The sequence below is a fragment of the Ceratotherium simum genome, chromosome 15 (genome assembly GCF_057802395.1).
Source record: "Ceratotherium simum simum isolate JZ-2026a chromosome 15, ASM5780239v1, whole genome shotgun sequence".
Taxonomy (NCBI): Eukaryota; Metazoa; Chordata; class Mammalia; order Perissodactyla; family Rhinocerotidae; genus Ceratotherium; species Ceratotherium simum.
This window is the reverse complement of record NC_141914.1, coordinates 15,409,041-15,435,401: the sequence shown is the minus strand read 5'-3', so window position 1 is coordinate 15,435,401 and position 26,361 is coordinate 15,409,041. Positions and strand designations below refer to the sequence as shown.

The 26,361-nt window shown below is 40.1% G+C and overlaps 1 protein-coding gene across 1 annotated transcript in view; it reads left to right on the top strand.

The window, feature by feature from the left end:
• Positions 1–25,782, top strand: part of LOC101403520 (cell surface glycoprotein CD200 receptor 1) — a 61,860-nt gene extending 36,078 nt beyond the window's left edge. The window contains 3 exon segments of the mRNA XM_087440147.1: positions 17,877–18,154; positions 18,274–18,522; positions 23,208–25,782. Of these exon segments, the coding sequence (XP_087296273.1) occupies positions 17,877–18,154; positions 18,274–18,522; positions 23,208–23,344 (664 nt within the window). The 3' untranslated portion in view covers positions 23,345–25,782.
• Positions 25,783–26,361: the final 579 nt, after the last annotated feature.

Genomic DNA, 26,361 nt, shown 5'->3' with positions numbered 1-26,361 from the left:
TTATTAATGTGGTGTATTACGTTGATTGATTTGCGAATGTTAAACCATCCCTGCATACCTGGAATAAATCCCACTTGATCATGGTGTATAATCTTTTTAACGTATTGTTGTATGCGGTTTGCTAGTATTTTGTTGAGGATTTTCGCATCAATGTTCATCAGTGATATTGGCCTGTAATTTTCTTTTTTTGTGTTGTCCTTGTCTGGTTTTGGTATCAGGGTAATGTCAGCTTCATAGAATGAGTTAGGGAGCTTCCCCCCCTCCTCAATTTTTTGGAAGAGTTTGAGAAGGATAGGTATTAAGTCTTCTTTGAATGTTTGGTAGAATTCACCAGGGAAGCCGTCTGGTCCTGGACTTTTATTTTTGGGGAGGTTTTTGATTACTGTTTCTATCTCCTTACTGGTGATTGGTCTATTCAAATTCTCTACTTCTTCTTGATCCAGTTTTGGAAGGTTGTATGATTCTAAGAATTTATCCATTTCTTCCAGATTGTCGAATTGGTTGGCATATAGTTTTTCATAGTATTCTCTTATAATCTTTTGTATTTCTGAGGTGTCTGTTGTAACCTCTCCTCTTTCATTTCTGATTTTACTTATTTGTGCCTTCTCTCTTTTTCTTGGTGAGTCTAGCTAAAGGTTTGTCTATTTTGTTGATCTTTTCAAAGAACGAGCTCTTGGTTTTATTAATTTTTTCTATTGTTTTTTGGTCTCTATTTCATTTATTTCTGCTCTGATTTTTATTATTTCCCTTCTTCTACTGATTTTGGGCTTTGTTTTTTCTTCTTTTTCCAGTTCCTTTAGGTGCACTGTTAGATTGTTTATTTGAGATTTTTCTTGTTTGTTGAGATAGGCCTGTATCGCTATAAACTTCCCTCTTAGAACCACTTTTGCTGTATCCCATAAATTCTGGCATGACGTATTTTCATTTTCATTTGTCTCCAGGTATTTTTTGATTTCTTCTTTGATTTCTTCGTTAACCCAGTCGTTGTTCAGTAGCATTTTGTTTAATCTCCATGTATTTGTGGCTTTTCTGATTTTCTTCCTATAGTTGATTTCTAGTTTCATACCGTTGTGGTCAGAAAAGATGCTTGGTATTATTTCAATCTTCTTAAATTTATGGAGACTTGTTTTGTGGCCTAATATGTGATCAATCCTGGAGAATGTTCCATGTGCATTTGAAAAGAACGTGTATTCTTCGGTTTTTGGATGGAATGCTCTGTATATATCTACTAGGTCCATCTGTTCTAGTGTGTCGTTTAAGGCCAATGTTTCCTTATTGATCTTCTGTTTGGATGATCTATCCATTGGTGTAAGTGGAGTGTTAAAGTCCCCTACTATTATTGTGTTACTGTCTATTTCTGTTTTTATGTCTGTTAATAATTGCTTTATATATTTAGGTGCACCTACATTGGAGTGCGTAGATATTTACAAGTGTTATATCCTCTTGTTGGATTGTTCCCTTGATCATTATGTAATGCCCTTCTTTGTCTCTTTTTACAGTTTTTGTTTTAAAGTCTATTTTGTCTGATATGAGTACTGCTACCCCAGCTTTCTTTTCATTGCCATTTGCGTGGAGTATCTTTTTCCATCCCTTCACTTTCAGTTTGTGAGTGTCTTTAGGTCTGAAGTGTGTCTCTTGTATGCAGCATATATATGGGTCTTGTTTTTTTATCCAGTCAGCCACCCTATGCCTTTTAATTGGAGCATTTAGTCCACTGACATTTAAAGTAGCTATTGATAAGTATGTACTTACTGCCATTTTTTAACTTTTTTTTTTTTTCCTCAGTGTTTTAGTAGTCCTTCTCTGTTCCTTACTTCTTCTATACAGAATTGATGGTCACTTTAGTTTGACCTCTGTCTGAAACCTGTACTCTTTAACTACCCTCCTCCCTCCTTTTATGTTTTTGATATCATATCTAACCTCTTTGTTGTGCATTTGTGTCCATTACGTTCTAATCGTGGAAATAGATAATTTTTCCTATTTGTGGTCTTCTCTTTTCCCCTTAAATCAGTCCCTTTAACATTTCTTGTAACACTGGTTTCTTGGTGACAAACTCCTTTAATTTTTGCTTATCTGGGAAAATTTTGATCTCTCCTTCCATTTTGAACGATAACCTTGCTGGGTAGAGTATTCTTGGCTGTAAGTTTTTTCCTTTTAGCACTTTAAATATATCGTGCCATTCTCTTCTAGCCTGTAAGGTTTCTGCTGAGAAGTCAGCTGATAGCCTTATGGGGTTTCCTTTGTATGTAACTTGACATTCTCTTGCGGCTTTTAGGATTCTCTCTTTATCTTTAATTTTGGACATTTTGATTATGATGTGTCTTGGTGTGGGCCTCTTTGGGTTTATCTTGTTTGGGGCTCTCTGTGCCTCCTGTACCTGGATGTCTGTTTCCTTCCTTAGGTTAGGGAAGTTTTCATCTATTATTTCTTGAAATAAATTCTCTGCCCCCTTGTCTCGCTCTTCTCCTTCCGGGACACCTATAACACGGATGTTAGTGCGCTTGATGTTGTCCCAGAGGTCCCTTAGACTGTCCTCACTCTTTTTAATTCTTTTCTCTTTTACATGTTCACCTTGGGTAATTTCTTCTAGTCTTTCTTCCAGCTCACAGATCCGTTCTTCTGTATCCTCTACTCTGCTTTTGAGTCCCTCTAATGAATTTTTCATTTCCAGTATTGTATTCTTCATTTCTGATTGGTTCTTTTTTATATCTTCCATTTCTTTGTTGACATTCTCACTGAGTTCATCTATTCTTCTCCCCAGATCAGTGAGCATCCTTAACACTCTTAGTTTGAACTCTCTGTCGGGTAGATTGCTCATTTCTGTTTCACTTAGTTCCTTTTCTGGGGTTTTGTCCTGTTCCCTTACTTGGAATGTATTCTTTTGCCTCCTCATTTTGCCTCTTTCCCTGTGCTTGTGTCTACGTATTAGGTAGGTCAGCTACGTCTCCTGCTCTTGGATAGGTGACCTTATGTAAGTGATGCCTTAGGAGGCTTCCAGTATGGTTCCCTCAGTTCTCAATGTTCCAGGGTGGCCCCTATGTGGGCTACGTGTGTCCTTCTATTGTGGCCTGTTAGCTCTCCCTATAGGCACCCAGGGAGGCTGAGTTATGCTCCTGGCCAGCTGTTGTAATGCTCAGCTGCTTGTAGTTGTTGTGGGCCCTTCAGTCTCTTTATCAGATGTGGGGAGCCCCAGCACAGTTGGCTGTAAGTTCTAATACCACATTTGTGTTGCAGTATTTCTTTTAAGTGAGTAGGCCCCCAGTGTGGCAGGTTGTTAGGCTCAGGGCCTTACAATTGCTGTAAACCTCTAGCCTATTAGGTCTCTTGTCAGCTCTCTGAGGATTGCAGCTGGGTGGGGCTGGCCTCAGGCACAGGAGCACCCAATTGTTTCAGGCTTTGGAAGGTGGGGCAAACCTCCTATGTGGGTCTTTGAGAAGCACAAGTCTTCTGCAGCTGACAAGCCCTGTTGCCCACAGGTCCACACACACAGTCAACACAGTCCTGTCCCGCGTGAGCGCCCCGACCTCCCCAAGCGGACCCAGTCTCTCCAAGGCGGGAGCCCCACACACTCCGCCACCGCCCCACTCTCTCCACCCGCTCCTTGTGCACACCCTGCCCAGCTCAAGTCAGCTCAGTTGCCAGGCTGCAGAGCATCCAGTCACCAATCTATGCAGGCCCACACGTTGCCTGAGGGCTTGTTGTTGGGTGGGGCCAGTCTCTAGGGTGGGCTGCCTGCCCTGGCTGAGCTGGATTAAATCGGTGCTCTAGCGGGTGGAGCAGACCCTGGGCTAGCAGGTCTCAGGGAGAACTCCAATGGTGTCTGTGTCAGCACGCTCACACCAGGCCACAACAATGGCCGCCGCCAATGTCCCAGTCCCCGGAGAGGTCTCACCCCTCACCGAGATGCACTCAGGGCCTATTAGGTGAGTCTCTTGTCACCGAAGCACTGTGCACCTTTCTTTCTGGTGATTTTAGGATGCTTTCTGGAACGGGTGAGTTTGTGCGCGGGCCCTTTAAGAGCCAGTTTTAGTTTCTTTGTGAACCGGGTTTTCTGGGGGTGCTACTCAATGCTTTAGTAGCAGGCACAGTCAGATATTATGCCTCTGGTGTCGATTGTGCTGGGTCCACAAAATGCCCACAGCGGGGGCGCTCCCTGGCTCAGGACCCCACCCCGCGCCTCCAGGGAGGGCTGCGTACCTGTGAGCTGCTCCCGGCGGCCGTGACGCTGGCGGCTTGTGAAGGCGGCGTTTTTCCTCTCCGGAAGGGAGTCTCTGCCTCTTCTACCCCAGTTAGGATTGTCCATTGTTGCAGGAGTTCCTCTTATCCAGTTTTCAGTTCTGTCTCAGGGGTAATTTTTCCACAAGTAGTTGTAAATTGGCTGTGTCCACGGGAGGAGGTGAGTTCAGAGTCTGCCTACGCCGCCATCTTGACTCCGCCCCCTCTGAACTCTGTTTTATTCTCCTAATATGCCTAATTTTTTTTGAGAACATATTTTATTTGTTTTTTAAAAAAATTTCCTCTTTTATTTCTTTAAACATCTTCAAAAAATTTATTTTATAACCCACATTCAACAATTCCAATATCTGAATATCTGATTCATTCAATAATTCTAATATCTGAAGTTCTGAATCTTATTCTTCTCTTTGGGAATAAGAAAGAGCAGTCAATAAAAGGGTGTATTATCTCACTTTTTGGTTGCTTGTTTCTTCCTGTGTTTTGTAATTTTTGAATGTGAGCTCACGATTATGTGGCTTTGAGTCTGAGAACCGGTTTGAGTATAGAAACTTGGTGAAGGATCATGATTTTCCATTACGGCAACTGATCTGAGACTTCATTCACTGCTATGGACTGAATGTTTGTGTCCTCCCAAAATTCATATGTTAAAACTATAATCCCCAATGTGATGGTATTAGGAGATGGGGCCTTTGGGAGATAATTAGGTTATGAGGGAGGAGCCTTCATGATGTGATTAGTAGTACCCTTATAAGAAGAGACGCAAGGGAGTTCCCTCTCCCTCTGCCCCTCCCATGTGAGGATACAGTGAGAAGGCAGCTGTCTATAAGCCAGGAAGAGGGCTTTCTCCAGACACCAGGTCTGCTGGTGCCTTGATCTTAGACTTCCTAGCCTCCAGAACTGTGAAAAATAAGTGTTTATTGTTTAAGCCATGTAGTCTATGGTATTTTGTTGCAGCAGACAAAATTGACTAGGACACTACACCCTTGATTTGGTTATATAGGGCAAACCACACCCTCTTTGGCTGCCCTTCTATCTTGCCTCTAAGAGTACTAAGGTTTATTTAACTTTTGCCACAAATCCTTCAGGTCAGAGTCTCTTGGTTGCCATTCTAGCCTTGTTACTGTTTATGATAATTATATCCACCTTGCTTCTGACTGTTAAGTGGTGTCACCTTGTCTCTGGTGTTACAGAATCCTATTATCTCCATTGTCATTGGGGAACTCACTTCCATAATGAATTTCCTTATTTTCAATCCTGGCATACAAAAGACAACCACCATTGAGCTTCTCAATGATGCCAGTGCTCTTCCTTCTCGCCTTTTATTAGTGTATTTCTTATTGCTTAAGTCAAAGAAGCATCTTCTGGAACCTCTGGAAAATACAATCAGCTTGTTTCTTCTCTGGAGTATATCAATTCTAGCAATAGTGTAATATTGGGTAAAAATTCAAGACCCAACTATATGCTATCTATAAGAAATGCACTTTAAATGTACACACAAATAAATTAGAAGTAAATAGGTGGAAAAAATATACCATGCTAACACTAATCAAAAGAAAGCTGGAGTGGCTAAATTAATATCAGATTAAGTAGATTTCAGACCAAAAAATATTACCAGAGATAAAGAAGGACATTTCATCATAATGAAAAGGTCAATTCATCAAGAGAACCTAATAGTTCTAAACATTAATGCACATAGTAACTAAGCTTCAAAATACATGAAACAAAAACTAATAGAACTGCTCAGGTCTGGGAATTGATTGAGAGGCTGTGCTTCTGTTTTGGTAATTCAAGTTAGTCTTCTGTTTACTTGACCTAGAACTTTTCTGCTTATACAGATCAAGTCAGAATTTAATAGACTGCCCATCTATTTTACTTCTAGAGACAGCATGATAAACTAGCCAATGCCATAGACCTCTGTGTGTCAGACAGTTCTAATTACTGCTTTGACTCCATTATCCATTACAATAACCACACTCACACCTTATCTTTGGAGATAAAGTGCCATAACTTGGCCCTGCTACCCCGGGATCAAATTATCTTTCTTGCATTATATTCCACGTTTAGTGGCAGCAGTTCTCACTGTAATTTCTGACCTACAGAGAAGAGCGACCACAGAGCTCTTAAAGGATGCTGGAGTTTCTCTCACAAACTTATTTGTCACAGTCATGGTGAAAGGTCACCCGGTGTGAATGAGCACCTCTTACATGATAAATCCAACCTAACATTCCAATTTTCCTGAGCTTTTAGATACCTTCCTCTACAGTATACCAAGGCAGTTCTGGCATTAATTTTCATTTAGTGTAGGCTATCATTTGGTCCATGTTTCAGTCTACCAAATGAAGGAACTGTTGGAGTTCTTTCTAACCCCATAAGCTATAACATTGAATCCAGAATCTCTGTTTAGTGGACCCATACCAATAAATTTAGCCTGGTCTAATTTTATGTTCCTTTCATCATTATTCTATATCTTTAATATCCATTCCCACACTTATTCTCCAGATTTACAACTGTATAAATTGGAAAAATCATATAGGTTTTTGGTGTGTAGTGCACCTCTTAGTGGCTCACACTTTGTACCTCGCTCTTGGGACCCTACTGAGACTTGAGTCTAGTTATAGGTCTAGAAGCAAAGAGGAGTGAGCGGGGCAGGTCTTGAGGAGAACAGCAGTGTCTTTCAAGGTAACTACCTTAAGGGAGGCTATTATAGTTTCTTCAGGCAAAGCAGGGTTAACCTCTTCAGGCAGGGGTAGAAGGGCTACTTCTATGGGCAAAGAAGACTCAGCAGAGTTTAGTTTGATGCCCCCAACTTCATTGGGATCTGTCCATATATCTCCATTCTAATTTTCAAAATCCCATTCCTTCATAATCAATACTTTCACTTTAACAGAAGGCACTCTGCAAGGTTGGGAATTCATGTTGTAATGCAGCCACTCGCAGCATAAGGTTTGATTTTACAGAAATCTCAATCCTGTTGCTACAGGAGACAAGAGTTTCTCTCAGAGCAGACATAGAAACTTTCCGGTCCTTTACGCAGAGCTTGAGCTGGGAATTTGAAGACCTGAACTCATCTTCACCCCCACCCCCTTTCTCCAGTGCAATTAGGAGAAACTAGCCAATTTCATTATACTAAAATGTTCTAAAGTATCAAATACATGGTAACCCAGAACCTTTTATAAGTATTTGATTAGTAGTATCCAATGGTGATATTTTTCATATCTCTATTGCTACAACATGCCATAGACTACCAATGCCCTCTTTACCACTAGAAATAGAGTCATTAGTGCTTTTAAATATTACTAGGTTAGAGAAACAATTCCAGAAAACCCAGAACCAATTCAGAAATCTCATCTTTATGATCCTGTTCCTCTAGACCTACTCTTGGTACCAAAATCTCTATCAGTCAGAGTTCTACCAGAGAGACAAAATCAGAAGGAAATATGTATTTGTGTGTGTGTGTGTGTGTGTGTGTGTGTGTGTGTATGTTATTTCAAGGAAATGGCTTATGTCACTGTGGAAGCTGATAAGTTTGAAATTTTGGGGGTAGACCAGTAGGCTAGAAACTCTTGGGCAGGAGCTGATGCTGCAGTCTTGTGGCAGAATTTCTTCTTCCTTAGGGAAACCTCAGTTTTACTCTTAGATCCTTTAAGTGATTGGATGAGGTCTATCTGTTTTCTCAAAGATCATCTCTTTTACTTAAAGTCAACTTATTGTAAACGTTAACAACATCTACAAAATATCTTCACAGCAACACCCTAATTAACGTTTGATTGAATGATTAGGGGTTATAGCCTAGTCAAGTTAACACATAAAAACTAACCATCATAGGAAGATATGCATTATTTTCAGGTGCGCATGGGATATTTACCAATGTAGACCATAAAATGGGTCATAAAACAAGTCTCAATAAATTTAAACTCACCTAAGTAATTTAAAAAATGTTCTAGGTTATTGAGGTCAGCAAGTGGTATCATGGTTTCCTGCTCCCTTATCATTTTTGGCCTGGCAGAATTTCTATTTCTGTTTTGCAAGTTCAGTGATGCATTTGAAATAGGAATTGTTATAATTCATTCAACACTCTAAGTATTTTTTAGTGGGAGAGATTTTGACTATCTTTCCCACGATAGTTCTGGAAATGAAACTTGACTCCTGGGCCCTGCATTGTAAACTGTTTCACAGATTAGAGGTAGGTATGGCTGGCAAAAGACTAGAAGGGCCTGATCTGTTATAGTAACATTAAATGAATAATTTATTCATAAGTATATAAAGTAAATTTCAAAAGCCTGATAATGCTTTTACCTAGTTATGGTACCACTCTGATTTCTCTCTTGTAAAGGTTTTTATGATTTGTTGTGTGATGATTAATTAAAGCAATTGATATTTTTTTGTGATTATCTCATATGAAATCAGGAGATTCTGCTTCATTTCAGTGAATAAAATTTCTTATTTTTCTTCATATTTCTTCTCTAGATATTTTTTCTATCTTCAGGTAATAATTCATTCCTGATGACACAACTGGAAATTCAGAGCCAGATGTTTCCACCTCGTGGAGGTAAGGTACTCACTTATTAGCCAGTTCTGCAGTAGGCAGGGTTAGATCATCAGCAGAAATATTTATATGATCATGTGCCCTGTGAGCAATTGTAATAGACATCTCTCCATACACTATTGCTTGAAGACCATGCAAGAAACTACTTAGCCAATTTAATTCAATAACCAAGAAAAACCCTATAGATTTCTTACTAGTACAAAGCAATGTGTTAGGTAAAATAGAGGCTGCAAAGATGAAGAGAACCTACACCTGTCCTCAGGTGGTCAGTATAGTCTAGTCTTGGAGGTAGACAGGACATGAAATATAGGGGAGAATAAGATGAGTGCTGTAATACAAAATCGATGTATTAGAGAGAGTAGCTTTTGAGCCGGCTCTGGAAGGATTTCAGAAGGCATAAATGAGGAAGAAAAGAAGGCTAAGGAATCACTGTGTACTAAAATATAAGGTAGATGAAATGTTTGTCCAATGGAAGCAGTCTGGGGTGGCAGGAGTTTAATATGACTGCTCGGGAGTACATTAGGAAATACTTATTTCCAAGTATCAGAGGCTCGATAGTGCTAATATGTTATTTCTCTCTGATTTAATTTATATATTCACTACAATCACAATAAAACTATCAATGGAATATTTTTGTGAATGTTGACGAGATGATTCTAAAGTTTATATGGAAGCAAGTAAAAAATTACAAAAAATACCTAGAAAATTCTGGAGAATAAAAAAGAATGAGGAAGAACAATGAGAGAGGACTTGTCTTTATCGGACATAAATGCAAATATATAAATTACAATAGTGTGGTAAATGCATATGAGTAGACAAATAGATCAATGAAATAAAACAGATTCATATGTGTATTAGGCTTTATTTTAAAGATAAAAACAAAAACCTGAAAAACATCAGAAAGGATGGAAATTGAATGAATGATATTGGGATAATTGACTATCCATAATAAATAGGTAAATACATAGGAAGGAAAGAAGGAAGAAAGGGCAAGAAAGATCCTGTCACAGAGTAATCAAAATAAATTTCAGATAGATTAGCAAAATATGAAAATCAAAACTATGGAAATATTAGACAAAATATTTTATAATCTTAGTGTAGAAGGATTTCCTAAGCAAGTTACAACACCCAGAATCCTATAGAAAAAGGCAGAAAGGTTTTACTAGTCAAAAACAAACAAATTGTAGTACAGGGAGTGTAGAAGTATGGTCTTATGCCATTGGTTTATTGAGGTTTATTACTCCTATAGAAGAGTAGAAGTGAGACAAACAAGATAGGACAAGGGAAGAAAGCTAAGCGAGAATGTGGATTCAGGTGGAGACATCAGGCTGCTCCACTTGGAGCTGTGGAACATGAAATGCATTTCAGAGTTTGTTCTATCTCGAGAAAAAGGGTTATCTTTTTGTATCTCTGTATCACTCAGGCATTGGCTGTCAGCTGCTGGGGTGGGTAAGTGAGGCAGTGTATATTTTCTCAGGTGAGACAACTCCCATTCCGCTGAGAGCCATTCAGCAGAGAAGGGGACAGTTGTGAGCTTTTAACAACCAGCATTCTCAGCAGTTGGGCGATGAGAGAATCTGCCTGATAAAGGGGATCTGGGTGGGGTACCGAAGCATACACTACAGTCCACTCTTTGCACCATTCACATCCACTTGTTTTTGTGTGTTTTTACATTAAGTTGACTGTATCCAGGCACAGCTTTTCCAGGATTCTGTTTGGTTATAGTTTCTGGGAAAACTTACAAAAGAAGGGTAAGGTGACAGACTATAGTCCCTGCTGCTGTAGTTGGTCCCAAGGCCATAACTCATACTTATCAATTTCCTTTCCTTTCCTAGCAGTTCTACTTGTCTATGTGGCTTTCCTAGTGGGGTGACAACACCCTCAGTCCTGAGGGGTCTGAGGCCTGGTTGTCAGGCCCTTCTCAGACCGTATTTGCCACACTTACAGATTTTCAGTTAAAACTGGTTATAGGAGTACAAAAAGGCATATTCTTCCCTGTCCCCATTATATAAAAGCAGGCCTATCATCTCAGGATAATCAGGGTCAATTACCCTACCAAGAAGGTAATTCCTTTCTGAGCCTCCTCATCTAGCAGAAAGCAGCTATATCTTAGAAGAACTCTTATCGTGTTTCCTGGAAAAAGTATCTCCAGTCCGAGACCCAGGACACTAGACCCACAGGATCTAAAATTACTGGAATTTGGAAGCAAAACTCCCCAAGGAATTATGGTGAGTGGGACGACTCCTGCATTTACTCTTTGTTTTTGGGCCGTGTATTCCATCTACTGGGAAAACAGAACTGTTCTGAAGGATGGTGCCTGGATCATTGTAGGGGATAATTTCCAAATTGTGCCTTCAAGAGTTTCAGTGCTCCATCAGGCTAGCAATTTCTGGATGAATCCATATGCCTCTGCTCCAGATCTTCTTGTTCCCAACCTTCCAATTTTGAATCTTCTGGGCTTCTGACCAAAAAGCCAAGCCATTTGCCACTGCTCATGAGTTCATCTATTTTCTTACTTGACCACATTTTTTTTTTCCATAAAAAGTAGATTTACCAGATGTACCACTCAAAACCTTGCCTACTGGTAGGTAGTGTTTTTTCTCACCACTATCTTTCAGGGCCAGATATGAGTGGGACTCTAGTGCAGCAACTGTCCTTTTAGGCACATATGCACATACTGAGGCAACGCATCCATAAACTAAGCTTGGGTTTCTGGTTGCAGGGAACTCCCCATGAGGACTTAGATGTGAGCTGTGGGAGAGATGTCAGTGCAACAGTGGTATATGATGTGGGAGTCTGGACCATTTGTTCACTCAGGTTACTTGTGTCCTCTCGACTCTCTGAAACTTCTGTTTCACAATGAGTTGCTGCCAAACCCACTTGACTTTATGATCTGGTAGGTCTGACAGTACCCAGTTTATGACAGTTTGTTCTAGTTGCATGGTCACTTCATAACCCATGATTAGAGGCTCAGTCTCTACTAGGGTCCTATAGCATATCGTGAACTGATTTTCAAAAGGTGAATACTTCTCTGCTTCTGATGATATGGCGTTGCCCCAAAATCCTAAGGGCTTCCACTGTGACTCTCCTACTGGATTTGTATGAGCCTCCACATGGCATCTTTCTCAACCACAATATCCTCTAGTGCTATGAGATCTTCCTGGTTTTATGAACTTAGTGTAAAAGTTGTTGTACTGCATTGTGTACCTGCAATAGATACTATTTTTAGTGTGGGTTCCACTCAAAACTAGCAGCCTTCCATGTAAACCTGTAAGTGGGTCATAGTAATAGTCTCAAATGTGCAATATGCTGCCTCCAAAACCAAGTATTGTGCTACTTAGTGGTAGGAATTAAGGTTAAATGACTTGTCCTTTACTGTGGAGATGTCCTGGTAGGGACAGAACATTGGGCTGCTAAAAACTTCACCAATGTATCAGGCCCTGGATTTTTGTAGAATTTATCTTCCACCTCTAAAATGCATGTGATTTTCCAAGGTATCCATAATACCCGCCACTTCTTGCTCATGAGCTCTGATTAACATGATGTCATCAATATAGTAGACCAAAGTGATGATCTGTAGACTGCCTAGTTAGTCTAGGTCTTTTTAGATTATATCATCCATGAGGGTGGAAATTTAAGTAGCCATAAGACAAGACCATATTTATATATTGTTTCCTGTCCCATGTGAATACAACTGCTTATGATGTTCCTTCCTGATGAATATTGAAAATAATGCATTCTCTAGATCAATAGCTGCATACTTCAACCAGAGGCTGGTTAAAGTGCTCTAGTAAAGATACTTTATCTGGCAGAGCAGCTGCTGTTGGGGCTACTACTTGGAAAGTTTGCCTTAGTCCACTGTAATTCACTGTTCACTTTTTGCAGGGGTCAAACTGATGATTTAAATGGGGATATGATGGGACCACTATTTTAGTGTCCTTTAAGTTTTGAGGGGACACCTATGCTTAGGTCTGCAATATTGATTTTTGTTTATTCTCTTGGCCAGAAAGGGTAGTTTCAGAGGGTTTCACTCAGTTTTTCCTACTATAATGGCTCTTACTTTACAGATCAAGGAGTCACCAGGAGGGTCTGCCAACCATTAAATATATCTATTCTAATTAAACATTTATCAACTGGGAAAATCACCACTGGATGGGCTGTAGGTTTAGAGAACCCACTGTGACATGAACCTGACCCAGGATTCCTTTTATTACCCTATATTCTCCTACTCTAACAGGAAGCCCATAATGGTGCATTGTATCTTTGGATATCAGGATCAATTCAGATCTGTATTCAAACAATCTTCAAGTGATCTTGATAATTTTTTTTCCCCAGTGAGTGATTACCCAAGTGCGTGGTCATAGGACCCCTAGGAAAGGACTAGGGGAATGACTATTCCAATTGTTCTCAAAGTATGGTTCTCAGCTGCCTAGAGGTCACCAAGACCCTTTCAGTAGGTCCAAAAGGTAAAAATGATTTTTATAATAATAATAATTAATAATAATAGTAATACAATGACATTATTTTTCTTTCTTACTGTGCTGACTTTTCCACTGATCGTGCAATAGAAATGTTGGTAAAAATTACTGGTCCCTTTAATGGCAGAATAGGAGATTCCAGCCCTCAAACCCACACAGAAACACCAATTTTAACAACCATATGTGGATGAGAATACCTTTATGGGAGCCCAGGAGTCCAGCTGAGAGGTTGTAGTACCACAGTGAAGCAAAAAATCAAGAATAGACACATTGAAGACAGTAAGAACAGTTTCACTTTGCCAATATCACTCCTCCCCCCAAGGCAGCACAGCTCAGTCCCAAGAGAAACTCCCTCAGCCTGTGATTTCTCCTGTGGGGGAAAATTAGAGCAAAGTGAGGACCCAGCTTCCCTAGCCTTACAGGATGCTGCCCAAGAGGCCCACTTTTCTGACCCCTGAGGAATTCTGAGGGGATCAGCACAGCTGAATTGTCTGGGGCAGCTAGGAGTAGGCAAAAGAGGTGGGGAGTCATGGCAACTGGAGCATGAAACTCAACAACTGGCCACAGATTCTACTGGCTGGCTTGTGAATTCCACTATGAGCCCCACCCAAAAGCCCTGTGGGAGTCTTCATTTGTGGACCCCGTTAATTAGCTGATGTGCTTCCCAAGTATTCCATAGGTCCCCTCTGTGGCTGGCACCACACTTTTCCACAGATAACAGGCACCCTTGCAGACAGTGTGCATGGATATCAGCAGCTGTTTGATTCTGATGGTTTGGGAGAAGGTGCACAACCTTGAATAATTCAGAGAATTGCCCTGAGGTAAATGAGAGGCTCTCAGCATTCTGTCTGACTTTGCAGGATTAAGAGAAGACACATAATCTTAAGACTTCCTTCCCAAGAGAGAGCAAGGGGAATGGAGAAGATTCATAGAAAGGTCTGAGAGACACCCCTCCCCCCCACTGAATCTCTAGCTGAGCTGACTGGTGAAGGTCTTTCTTTCCAGAAGCCTGTCAGTAAAGACTGGGAGAGGTGCCTTCTTCTTCAAATGTGAAGACAGCAATACAAGGAATACAAAAAATCAAGAAAACTTGATACTACCAAAGAAACAAAATCAAGTTCCAATGGCTAACCTTAAAGGAAATGGAGATATGGAAATTGCCTGACAAAGAATTCAAAATAATTATTTTAAAGAAGCTCAGTGAGCTACAAGAATATATAGAAAGACAACCAAATGAAATCCGAAAAACACTATATGAACAAAAGGAGAGTTCAAAAAAGAGATAGAAGCCATAAAAAAAGAACCAAACATAAATTCTGGAGCTGAATAATATTGACTGAACTGAAAAATTCAATAGAGAGCTTCAACAGCACACTCATCGAGCAGAAGAAAGAATTAGTGAAGTCAAAGACATATCATTTGAAATTATCCATACAGAGTAACAAAAACAAAAAAGAGTGAGAAAAATCTATGGGTCTTATGGGACACCAAGAAACAAAACAATATACACATTATGGGAATCCCAGAGGAACATGAAGAGAAAGGAGCAGAAAACTTGTTTAAAGAATTAATAACAGACAGCTTCCCAAATCTGAGGAGGGAAATGAACATCCAGATCCATGAAGCCAAAAGAACTCCAAATAAATTTTCCATAAAGAAGTCTTCACTGAGACACATAATCAAATGGCAAAGAGAGAACTTTGAAAGCAGCAAGAGAAAAGTGACTGGTCCTATATAAGAGAACCCCATAAGACTACTATATTTCTCAGCAGAAAGCTTGCAGTCTAGGAGAGTAGGATGATAAATTCAAAGTGCTGAAAGAAAAAATTCTGCCAACCAAGAATACTTTACCTGGCAAAGCTATCCTTAAGAAATGAAGGAGAGATAAAGACTTTCCTAGAAAAAACAAAAGCCGAAGGAGTTCATCACTGTTAGACCTGTCTACAAGAAATTGTAAAGAGAGTTCCTCAAATTGAAATATAGGATGCTAATCAGGAACATGAAGATATATGAAAGTATAAAATACACTGGTAAAGGTAAATATATAATTAAATTCAGAATACTCTAATACTGTAATGGTGGTGCACAAATCACTTTTAACTCTAGTACAATTGTTAAAAGACAAAAGTATTAAAAATAACTATTGTTACAATTATCTGTTAATGAATACACAAATTTAAAATATATAAATTGTGACATCAATAAAATAAAATGTGGGTGGGGGCAAGAATTAAAAGTGTAGAGTATTTGTGTGCGATTGAAGTTAAGTTGTAATCAACTTAAAACTGACCATTATAACTATAAGATGTTTTATGTAAGCCGCATAGTAACTACAAAGAAAAAACTTCTGGTAGATACACAAAAGATATAGAGAAAAGAATCAAAACATACCACTACAAAAACTCATCAAATCACACAGGAAGACAGCAAGAAAGGAAGAAAGGAACAAAAGAAATTCAAGACAGTCAGAAAACAATTAACAAAATGACAACAGTAAATCCTTACCTATTAATAACTATTTTAATGTAAACGGACTAAAATTCTCCAATCAAAAGGCACACAATAGCGGAATGGATTAAAAAAAACAAGATGCAACAATACGCTGCCTACAAGAGATTGACTTTAGGTTTGAGGATACACCGAGGCTGAAAGTGAAGGGATGGAAAAAGATAGTCCACGCAAATGAAAACCAAAAGAAAGCAGGGATGGCTATATTTATATCAGACAAAACAGACTTTAAGTCAAAAACTCTAGGGGCTGGCTGCGTGGCTTAGCAGTTAAGAGCGCGCGCTCCGCTACTGGCGGCCTGGGTTCGGATCCTGGGCATGCAGCGATGCACAGCTTGTCCGGCCATGCTGAGGTGGCGTCCCACATATAGCAACTAGAAGGATGTGCATCTATAACATACAACTATCTACTGGGGCTTTGGGGAAAAAAAAAAGGAGGAGGATTGGCAACAGATGTTAGCTCAGAGCCGGTCTTCCTCAGCAAAAAGAGGAGGATTGGCATGGATGTTAGCTCAGGGCTGATCTTCCTCACATACACACACACAAAAAATAACTCTAACAAGAGACAAAGAATGTCTTTGTATAGTGAATAAGGAGTCAATTCATCAAGAGGATATAACACTTGTAAATATTTATGCACGCCAAATTGGAGCACCTAGATATAAAGCAAATATTAACAGAACTGAAGGGAGAAATAGATAGCAATACAATAATTGTAGGAAACTTTTAATTACCCATGTTCAAAAATGGATAGATCATCCATATATAAAATCAATAAGGAAACAGTAGACTTGAACAACACTGTAGAGCAAATGGCCTAACAGACGTATACAGAACATTCCATCTACAGCAGCAGAATATACATCCTTCTCAAGTGCACACACAACATTCTACAGGATAAATCACATATTTTAAAAAATTGCAAAGGTGAGTCAATTTGAAAAAGAGGGCTTTCAAAGCCAATACAAAGACATTTAATCATATTCTTTAAACAGTGAGAGATCTCTAAAGAGACCTCTCTTAGAGTTAAGTGAATTAGACTTGTGTTATAGAAAGATGTACCTGGTGGCAATGTAAGGCATGAACTGAGGAGAAGAGGTCGATTCTATATTTAATCCTGATAATTGTATTGAATGTATGGAAACAAAGTCTGTGGGCAAATTTCATAGCTGAACCATCTGGGAGAGTATATGTGACGGAATAGGAAGGAAGGGAAACTCGTTCAAAGGCCACATACGATAGTATGACACATTTGCAATAAGTTCCTTTTTCAGAAAATATACAGAGGAAAACAATTCTTGTTTTTTCTTTGTATTGTATTTATATACTATACTACTTTTTCACTAGAAATAAATACTTCTAGCTTCTCTTTCTACCAGGCATCATTTTACTTTTTTGTGGAATGGTCCAACTGATACAATTACAGATTTCACTGACTTCATTATTCTCTGAAGAGAAATTAAGCAAAAAAAAAAAAATCCAGCTTGCTCAACCTGATGCCATCTTAGTTATTTTTAATGCAAGTACCGTATACTTTCCATATTTATGTTTGTCTTAAGTGTCACCCTTTAGAGATAGGCATTTAGTTCTGATGTTATTGATTTTTTTGCTTTCATCAAAACTTAGGAAGAGAAAACCACATCCATTTTCTTTCCTGGGGAACATGAATTGTATGATAAATCTAATAGTCTCTATGACCAAAAGATTAGATTTAGAACATTGTCTTTTTCTTTTAATTTAGATTCTGTTTTCTTCTCTGTTGTTTTATAGATATCAAATCCCATGAATTAATTTCAAAATACTTAAAAAATTTGTCAGACATACAACATGTGTGTTTTCCTAATGAAACATAATACAGGATAAAATTGGTTAATCTTCAGATGGATTTAATATGTTATATGTATTTCATAAATGTTAATTTCTTATATAAATCTAATATTTCTGGAATTATATCACCAGCAAAGTAATGTTTCAGTACAACTTCGTGTAATATGCTGTGGATAAATTTAACACACGATGAAGTTCTTTCTCAAGCTTTTCTTTTGTTATTCTCCGTGTGTGTGTGTCTGTCCAGTTAACACTTCTGTGTCTGTACCTGTGGTTATGAAGAGGGCTCTATTGCCCTCCCAACCTGTTGACAGCTGTGGTGCTAACAACATGGGAAATAATCCTCAGAGACAAGCTTTCCTGCATCAGAGCCTACAGGAGAGAGAAAAATTAGACCAAAAGGAAACTGTCTGATAAGAGAATAACCTGGGCCTCCAGATCTGATGAGAATCTTACCCTTCAGATTGATCCCGTGGACATCACTCATGATGAGTATTACAGGTGTCAAGTGGTAACATCTTACGGGAATTTTCTTCATGGATATCACCTCCAAGTGTTAGGTAAGGAACATCATAGATTGTAGTATTTCAGATAACCAGATTTGGCACTGAAATGAATGTCTCTCTAAATTCCATATCCATGTGTTAAGACTGAAGCTCTTTTCCCTATGTATCTGCAGTGCCCCCTGAGGTGACCCTGTTTCAAAGTAAGAATAGAACTGCGGTGTGCAGGGCAGTTGCAAGGAAGCCAGCTGCACAAATCTCCTGGACCCCAGAGGGAGACTGTGTCACTGAGCAAGAATATTGGGACAATGGCACAGTGACCATCCAGAGTACCTGCCACTGGGAGGACTGCCATGTGCCTACGGCGTCCTGCACTGTCTCCCATGTGACCGGCAACAAGAGCCTGTCCTTAGAGCTAAACCCTGGTAAGCACCTGTTTTTTTAGAGTAGTGGACTTGGTGCTCAGCCTTTCCCTCTATAGAAGATTATGAATTACCAAGTACACGGTAGGAAGCCTGTGCTCCTAATTTGAAGATATTCTCTAAAACTTAACTGGGTAATGCATTAGCATGCTAGACAAATTGTTCCTACTCCCTTATCAAACAGAAAGAATTCATTTAATAACAATTTACCAGTACATTCTCTACATATCTTTATTCTGGTAGCCATAAAAGTATTATTTGCTAACTTAGTAATCTGTAGACTTTTACTTTGAGGTTGATTATTGGTACAAATTATCAATACTTTTATATAATTAAACAGTACTTAGTAGATAGCAAAAAAGCAGTAGTTATTCTCTTCCTGAGTTTTCTGTCACCACTTTGTTACCCTGAGTAAGAGATAAGTTTTCTTTCTCCCTCTCCCTTGTCATCGGTAACCAATCCATCAATTCATTCACCAAATATTTATTGAATGTTATTATACATTTAAAGCTGGTGATACAAAGATGAAAAGACAAGGTCCATGTTTTCATATCGTTCCAGGGAGTATAATCTGGTGATTAGGAGCAAAGCCTTTGGCATAAAATGGCTTCTCATTTGCCAGCTGTGCGACCTTGAACAATATTTAATTTCTCTGTCCCATGATCTCTTCATCTGTTAAATGAGGATGATGGCACCTACCTCATAGGGTTATTGTGTTAATTAAATAAAATAATATACATAGTTAACACAGTGCCTAACACATAGTTAGTACTCAATATATATTAGCTATTGTATTAACAAATGTTAGCTATCAATAAGTGTTAGCTATTGTATTTATTATAGTATACATTGGCTATTATTACTAAAAATCATCATATCCTATTAATTATTCCTCATAATGTCTCTCACATTGATTCACTGTCATTGATTGAAACATTATTATGTGGAGCATGACTATATTCACAGAGTTGTGCAACCATCACCACAATCAATTTTAGAACATATTCATCACTCCAAAAAGAAAACCTATGCCATTTAGCTATCACTCCTTAATCCCACCACTCTTCCAGCATTAGGCAACCACTAATCTACTTTACGTCTCTATAGATTTTCCTATTTTGAACATTTCATATATATGGAACCATATGATATGTGGTCTTTTGTGACTTCTTTCACTTAGCATAAGTGAAAGCATAAGTTTTCAAGGATCATCCATGTTGTAGCATGTATCAGTACATTCGCATCTATTTTTTATTTTCCACTGTCAATCTCCCGCTTGCTCTAGGCTCTTATTTTATGCTTCTTGTCTCTAGATCTGTGCATTTATCTCCAGTCCTACCTGACTTTCCCTTCTGCAGACCAAACATTCAACCCACACTCTATACTTTTCCCCTTCCATGTCCTCAGAGGCTTTGCCTCATTAATTATCCTTGCTCTCTTTTGTTCAATCTTTTCTGTTCCAGAAATCCTTTCCCTAAGGCTGATTTTATAAACATGACTTTCTCCCCTCATGTTTAAAGCTAGATGCTGTGACTTCCTCAAGCTCTGAGCTCTTGCCTTCTACTCATATCCAAGATTTTTAAAAGAGGAATCTATACTTATCTTCTGTCACCTCATGTCTACTCCTTAACTCACTTATATCTATGCACAGAAAATGCTCTGACAAAAAGCACTAAAGATCTCCCAGATGCCAAGTGAGATAATAATTTTTAATTTCTTGTTATTAATTAGCTTATTTGTGATATTTGATATGATCTCTCCTCCCTTCTCATCTGTTTTCCTCCCTTTTTCACTTGGTTCTCTTCTTAACTTTCAGTCTACATCACAGTCTTCTTAAATAGATCACTTTGCGTCTCTTCATCCCATGAATGAAGGCATTTCTCCCATAGAATTCCATTGTTGGCCCTCTATTCTTTTCACCTTTACCCCGTTCTTTGAGCAATTTCATCCATACCTATGGCTTCAACCACTGCCTAATTCTTGACTCTCAAATATATATTTTTAGCCCAGATTTCTCTCCTTGGCTACACTAGGATCAAAACCAACTTCCAATTGCACAGCTTCACCTGGATGCACCAATGGCACCTCAACTTGCATATTCCTAAAATGGAATTCCTTTCCTCTACCCCTTCATAAGCTCCACACCTATATTTTATATCTTGATAAGTGACTCAAGCCAGAAACTTAAAGATATCGTACAACATCCTTCTTTTTATTCCTCATATTCAAAACCAATCACTATGTTTTGTTGATTTTTACTTTAAAGATCTTTTTAAAATATGGACTTTTCTCTTTATTCCCACTGCCTTCCTTGAGCACATAATTATCTCTCACCAAGATTATTGCAATGTCCCTGTAACAGTTCTTCTGGCCCCTAACTTACCTCCCTTCAATTTGTCCCCCACACTGTTGCCAGAGTGACTTTTCTAAAATGAAAAATATGCCACTCCCCTACTTAAATGCCCCTAGTGGCTTCTTTTTGTCTCATGGAAAGCTAAACCCCTTTGACAACCTCGACCTGTTGCTCTCCTTAGCCTCATGGCTTGCTCTTCTCCAGGCTGCACTCCATGCATGTGGGCATTTTGGACTCCTAAATGTGTTATGTTCTTCTTCCTCTGTTCTCTTTTACATGCAATTTCTACCTCTCCCTAATGCACTTCTCTGTCCATACTCTTCTTCCGTTCCATTTGATCAATTCCTAATGATGCATTAAGACTTAGTTTGATATTGTTCCTCTGGGATAATTTTCCCTTGCCCTACAGTTTGATTAGCTTTCTACTCTGTGCGCACATGATGCCACATGCATGCCTCTGTCAGAGTACTTCCATAACCCTGTAATTGACCGCCCACTTCTCAGACTCCCAGTGCAGTGTAAGCTCTTGACAGCAGGAACCACATCATTCATTTCCATATCCCCAGAGTCTGGCACAGTGCCTGACACATACAAATAACTGCAGAATTAGTTTCAGTTCATCACAGACTTCATCTCTATATTCCCGCTCTATGCTTCAAATATGACTTAACTCATCTTCAAATCTTGACTCAAGTTGTTTCTTTCCCTTAAAAAGTCCTTTCTTCTTCTCTTAACCTATTTAATCCTGCTATTGGCAAGGCCTGGTCAAATCCACTTCACCCTGACCTCCGAGTTAGAGGTGATTAAGCTTTCTTATTCCTTAGAGGATTTATAATCTGTAATGCTCACTTAGCACTATTTGCTCTCTTGTAAGTTATCTTTTCATTCGTATGGGTCTGACTTCTCCAATTGGATTGCGAGATTTTTTTTTGGTAAGGAAGATTGGCCCTGAGCTAACATCTGTGCTAATCTTCCTCTATTTTGTATGTGGGGCACTGCCACAGCATGGCTTGATGAGCAGTGTGTAAGTCCGTTCCCAGGATCTGAACCTGCAAACCCCAGGCTGCCGAAGAGAAGCACACGAACTTAACCCCTATGCCACTGGGCCGGCCCCTGGATTGTGAGATTTTTGAGGGCTCTGACCGTGTCTTCTTTTTCCCTTACGGTGCCTAGGAGATTGCCTGACATTCTTCCAATTTAGTATTTGAGCAGGTTATTTAACGGACGACCTGACATCTTGGAGCCAAGAGTCAGACTTGTACTTAGAGTTCACTTGCTCTTTTGGCTACCATTTTCATGGAAGGAAAGACTTCAGAGTAATTGTCCTAATTAATCCCATTTTACCTTTTCAACAATTTCCAAGACCATTTCACAGAAAAACAAATGAAAGTAGTAAAACACAAAATACCCTATTTACAGCAACTCAGTGACAAAATCACTTCACTGTGTGGAAAGTATTATCAGATAGTGCTCAAAATACTAAGAATAACACCCCCAAAGACTAACATTTACACAGGAAGTTAGAAAGTACATTTCCTTTTGTAAAAAAAAATAAAATTGGGAAGTATTAGCAATGCTTATTGCACATTTATTCATTTAGAAAATATTTATTAAAACTTACCATTTACAAACACAGACGTGGGTCCTAAACTCTGTCACAAAAGAAGGCTACTTTAACAACGTTAGAATTGTAATCTAGAAGGTGTTTTGATTATGATAGTTTGTGAAATTTTAGGAACATTTTAAAAGGCTCTTTTAAACCATTGACTGTAATTTGTTAATTAGAAGAATCCTTGGAACGGCTCTTTACCCCCGCCTGTGTTGCCTGTGATTAAAGGTCTCAGAACCCTAAGATTTCCAGCATCATCCTTACTGATCATTCTCTATGAGAGATTCGTTCTTTTCTTGGTTATACTGGTCATCATGGGATGCATCTATTTCCAGAGGATTAATGGTTGCAGTTAGGAGCTGAAGACTGAAAAACATAGGACTCATTAGAAAGAAACCATCATTGTAAGACTTTGAGTTTACAATGTCCTGGGAAAAGCTTGACACATTTTTTCGTGCGTTGTGCTTGTTGGCCAGCCCCTCCGTTGACATAAAAGCTTGGTTAACAGCTGAGAGCCCAGCCAGAGGTGCCTGCAGCACCGGGGCACGAGCTTCTGCTTCACTGTAGTTTTTCCCTGGGAGAGACCCATCCTAGACCACCCTTTGAGAATTCCATGGGAGAAATGAAATTTGGCTGGGACTTCTTAAGTGTTTACTTCCCAGTTTCTCTGCTTCTGAAGGCTTGTATTCATTCCTGCTGAATTATATATTTTATGTTTTTTTCTAGAGCACGAAAGTAAAAAATCTGGAAGTCGATTTAGACTTGAGGAGATATCACAAAGAAGCAGCCAGTTGAAATCAGCCTTCGGGTTCAACATCTACTTCAACGTCTCCCGTTACTCTTTGACAACTTTGTGTTTATAAGAATTGATGGGATAGTTGGCAAGGCCCATTTCAAACTCTTAGCACACATATGTATGCCCATGCAAAAGCTTGCTGCCTGCCATCATCAGTGCCTAGGATGACTCATCTACTCTCCCCTTTGCCCTAGTGAGTTCTTATTTGCAAAGGAGAAGCAACCTTGCTTCTCAGAATAAAGAGGAAGATGGGTCAGCAAAAAGCAAATAGCCATGCTGTGCAGTTTTTCTCCACTCCTCGGGGTTCTTTGGATGGTTCTTTCATCCTAGCTTCTTGTTTCCTCCGCCCACTTGAGATGCTAATCAATGTTGCAATGGCAGGAGCCACTGCAAACACCTCCTCCAAATCAGCTAGTCGCTGACCCTTCCACCCCTTTCTCGCTTGCTAGCAATTAGTGGTGTAGTTGTGTTGCATATTTGGACTGATCATCGAATAAATGGTCAGGAATCGTTTTCAGCACTTACCTGCATTTTTGAAGAAATTATAAGCTGGTCCCAAATAAGGAGCTGTTAGACTCACTGGAGATGGCACTGAATGTCATCTCACCTTTTAGAGCTCCAATGTCTCAATTCCCTTTCTCAATTCTTTCTTGTCTGCACTCCAGGTTGGAATAGATTAATGGTGGTAGGAGTAAGAATGCTTGCTGAAACCCTAACATCTTCTAGGGCCACTGTAAAGAGGAAACCTATCTTCACTGATACATATGGTAATCCTATAGTAAAAAGTGTCCTTTTATTTAAAAGAAAAATTTCTTGCATAAAGTGGCAGGTGATTTGGGCTACTAGTTTTATTTTTAGCAAAACTCTAAGGGAGAAAATTAATGCATACTGTCTAGAGGATACTAAATAAGTAGGATAGTCTAATTGTTGAAACAAACAACCCCAAAATCTCAGTGTGTTCATACCACAAAAGTTTAATTCTTGTTCGCTTCACATTCCAATGCAGGTTGGTGGGGCTAGGGCAGGGAGCAGGAGTGGTTCTACTCTAAGCTAGCATTTTATCCTATGACTCTGCTCTTCTCAGAGTATTCTCCATTCAGCTGGTGAATGGGTGACAGAGAGAGAGAGAAAGAGAGAGAGAGAGAGAGAGAGAGAGAGAGAGAGAGAGAATGGAGGTTTTATGTGGGAGGTTTTCATGAAGCAGGCCTGGAATAGTAATCACTACTGCTCACATTCTATTGGCTGGTAATTTTTACGTGGCCACACTAACTTCTATGGAAGTTGGAAAATGTAGTGTAGCTGGATTTGAAGAAATAGAGTCAGGTTTTGGCTACATATAGCCTACAGTAAAGGATAGGACAAATGCTAAGATTAATACCTACTCCATTAGTAATTGAACATGAGTCAAGAAATAAATTAGTAAATAACGCCATACATAACTTATATTGGCTCTTTTCTTTCTTTCTTTTTTATTTTAATTTCCTCATGTTTAAAACAGAGCATAGAACGGAAAAAAGTCTAGTACTACAATTCTGTCACAGACTCGAAAATACTGTGGTACTGATTGCTAGCTGCCTGGTCCAATGCTCATCTTCCTCTTTCTCTTTGTGGTGGATGATTATATTCATGACTCAAAATCTTCACCCCTGAGAGGCGGAGTCAAGATGGCGGCGTAGGCAGACTCTGAACTCACCTCCTCCCGTGGACACAGCCAATTTACAACTACTCGTGGAAAAATTACCCCTGAGACAGAACTGAAAACTGGATAAGAGGAACTCCTGCAACAACGGACAATCCTAACTGGGGTAGAAGAGGCAGAGACTCCCTTCTGGAGAGGAAAAACGCCGCCTTCACAAGCCGCCAGCTTCACGGCCGCCGGGAGCAGCTCACAGGTACGCAGCCTCCCTGGAGGCGCGGGGCCCTGAGCCGGGGAGCGCCCCCGCTGTGGGCATTTTGTGGACCCAGCACAAACGACACCAGCGGCATAATATCTGACTGTGCCTGCTACTAAAGCATTGGGTAGCACCCCCAGAAAACCCGGTTCACAAAGAAACTAAAACTGGCTCTTAAAGGGCCCGCGCACAAACTCACCCGTTCCAGAAAGCATCCTAAAATCACCAGAAAGAAAGGTACACAGTGCTTCGGTGACAAGAGACTCACCTAATAGGCCCTGAGTGCATCACGGTGAGGGGTGAGACCTCTCCAGGGACTGGGACATTGGCGGCGGCCATTGTTGTGGCCTGGTGTGAGCGTGCTGACACAGACGCCATTGGAGTTCTCCCTGAGACCTGCTAGCCCAGGGTCTGCTCCACCCGCTAGAGCACCAATTTAATCCAGCTCAGCCAGGGCAGGCAGCCCACCCTAGAGACTGGCCCCACCCAACAACAAGCCCTCAGGCAACGTGTGGGCCTGCATAGATTGGTGACTGGATTCTCTGCAGCCTGGCAACTGAGCTGACTTGAGCGGGGCAGGGTGTGCACAAGGAGCGGGTGGAGAGTGTGGGGTGGTGGAGGAGTGGGTGGGGCTCCCGCCGTGGAGAGACTGGGTGCGCTTGGGGAGGTCGGGGTGAGGACACCGGGCAGGACTGTGTTGACTGTGTTTGTGGACCTGTGGGCAGCAGGGCTTGTCAGCTGCAGAAGACTTGTGCATCTCAAAGACCCACATAGGGGGTTTGCCCCACCTTCCAAAGCCTGAAACAATTGGGTGCTCCTGTGCCTGAGGCCAGCCCCACCCAGCTGCAATCCCCAGAGAGCTGACAAGAGACCTAATAGGCTAGAGGTTTACAGCAATTGTAAGGCCCTGAGCCTAACAACCTGCCACACTGGGGGCCTACTCACTTAAAAGAAACACTGCAACACAAATGTGGTATTAGAACTTACAGCCAACTGTACTGGGGCTCCCCACACCTGATAAAGAGACTGAAGGGCCCACAACAACTACAAGCAGCTGAGCATTACAACAGCTGGCCAGGAGCATAACTCAGCCTCCTGGGCGCCTATAGGGAGAGCTAATAGGCCACAATAGAAGGACACACGTAGCCCACATAGGGGCCACCCTGGAACATTGAGAACTGAGGGAAGCACA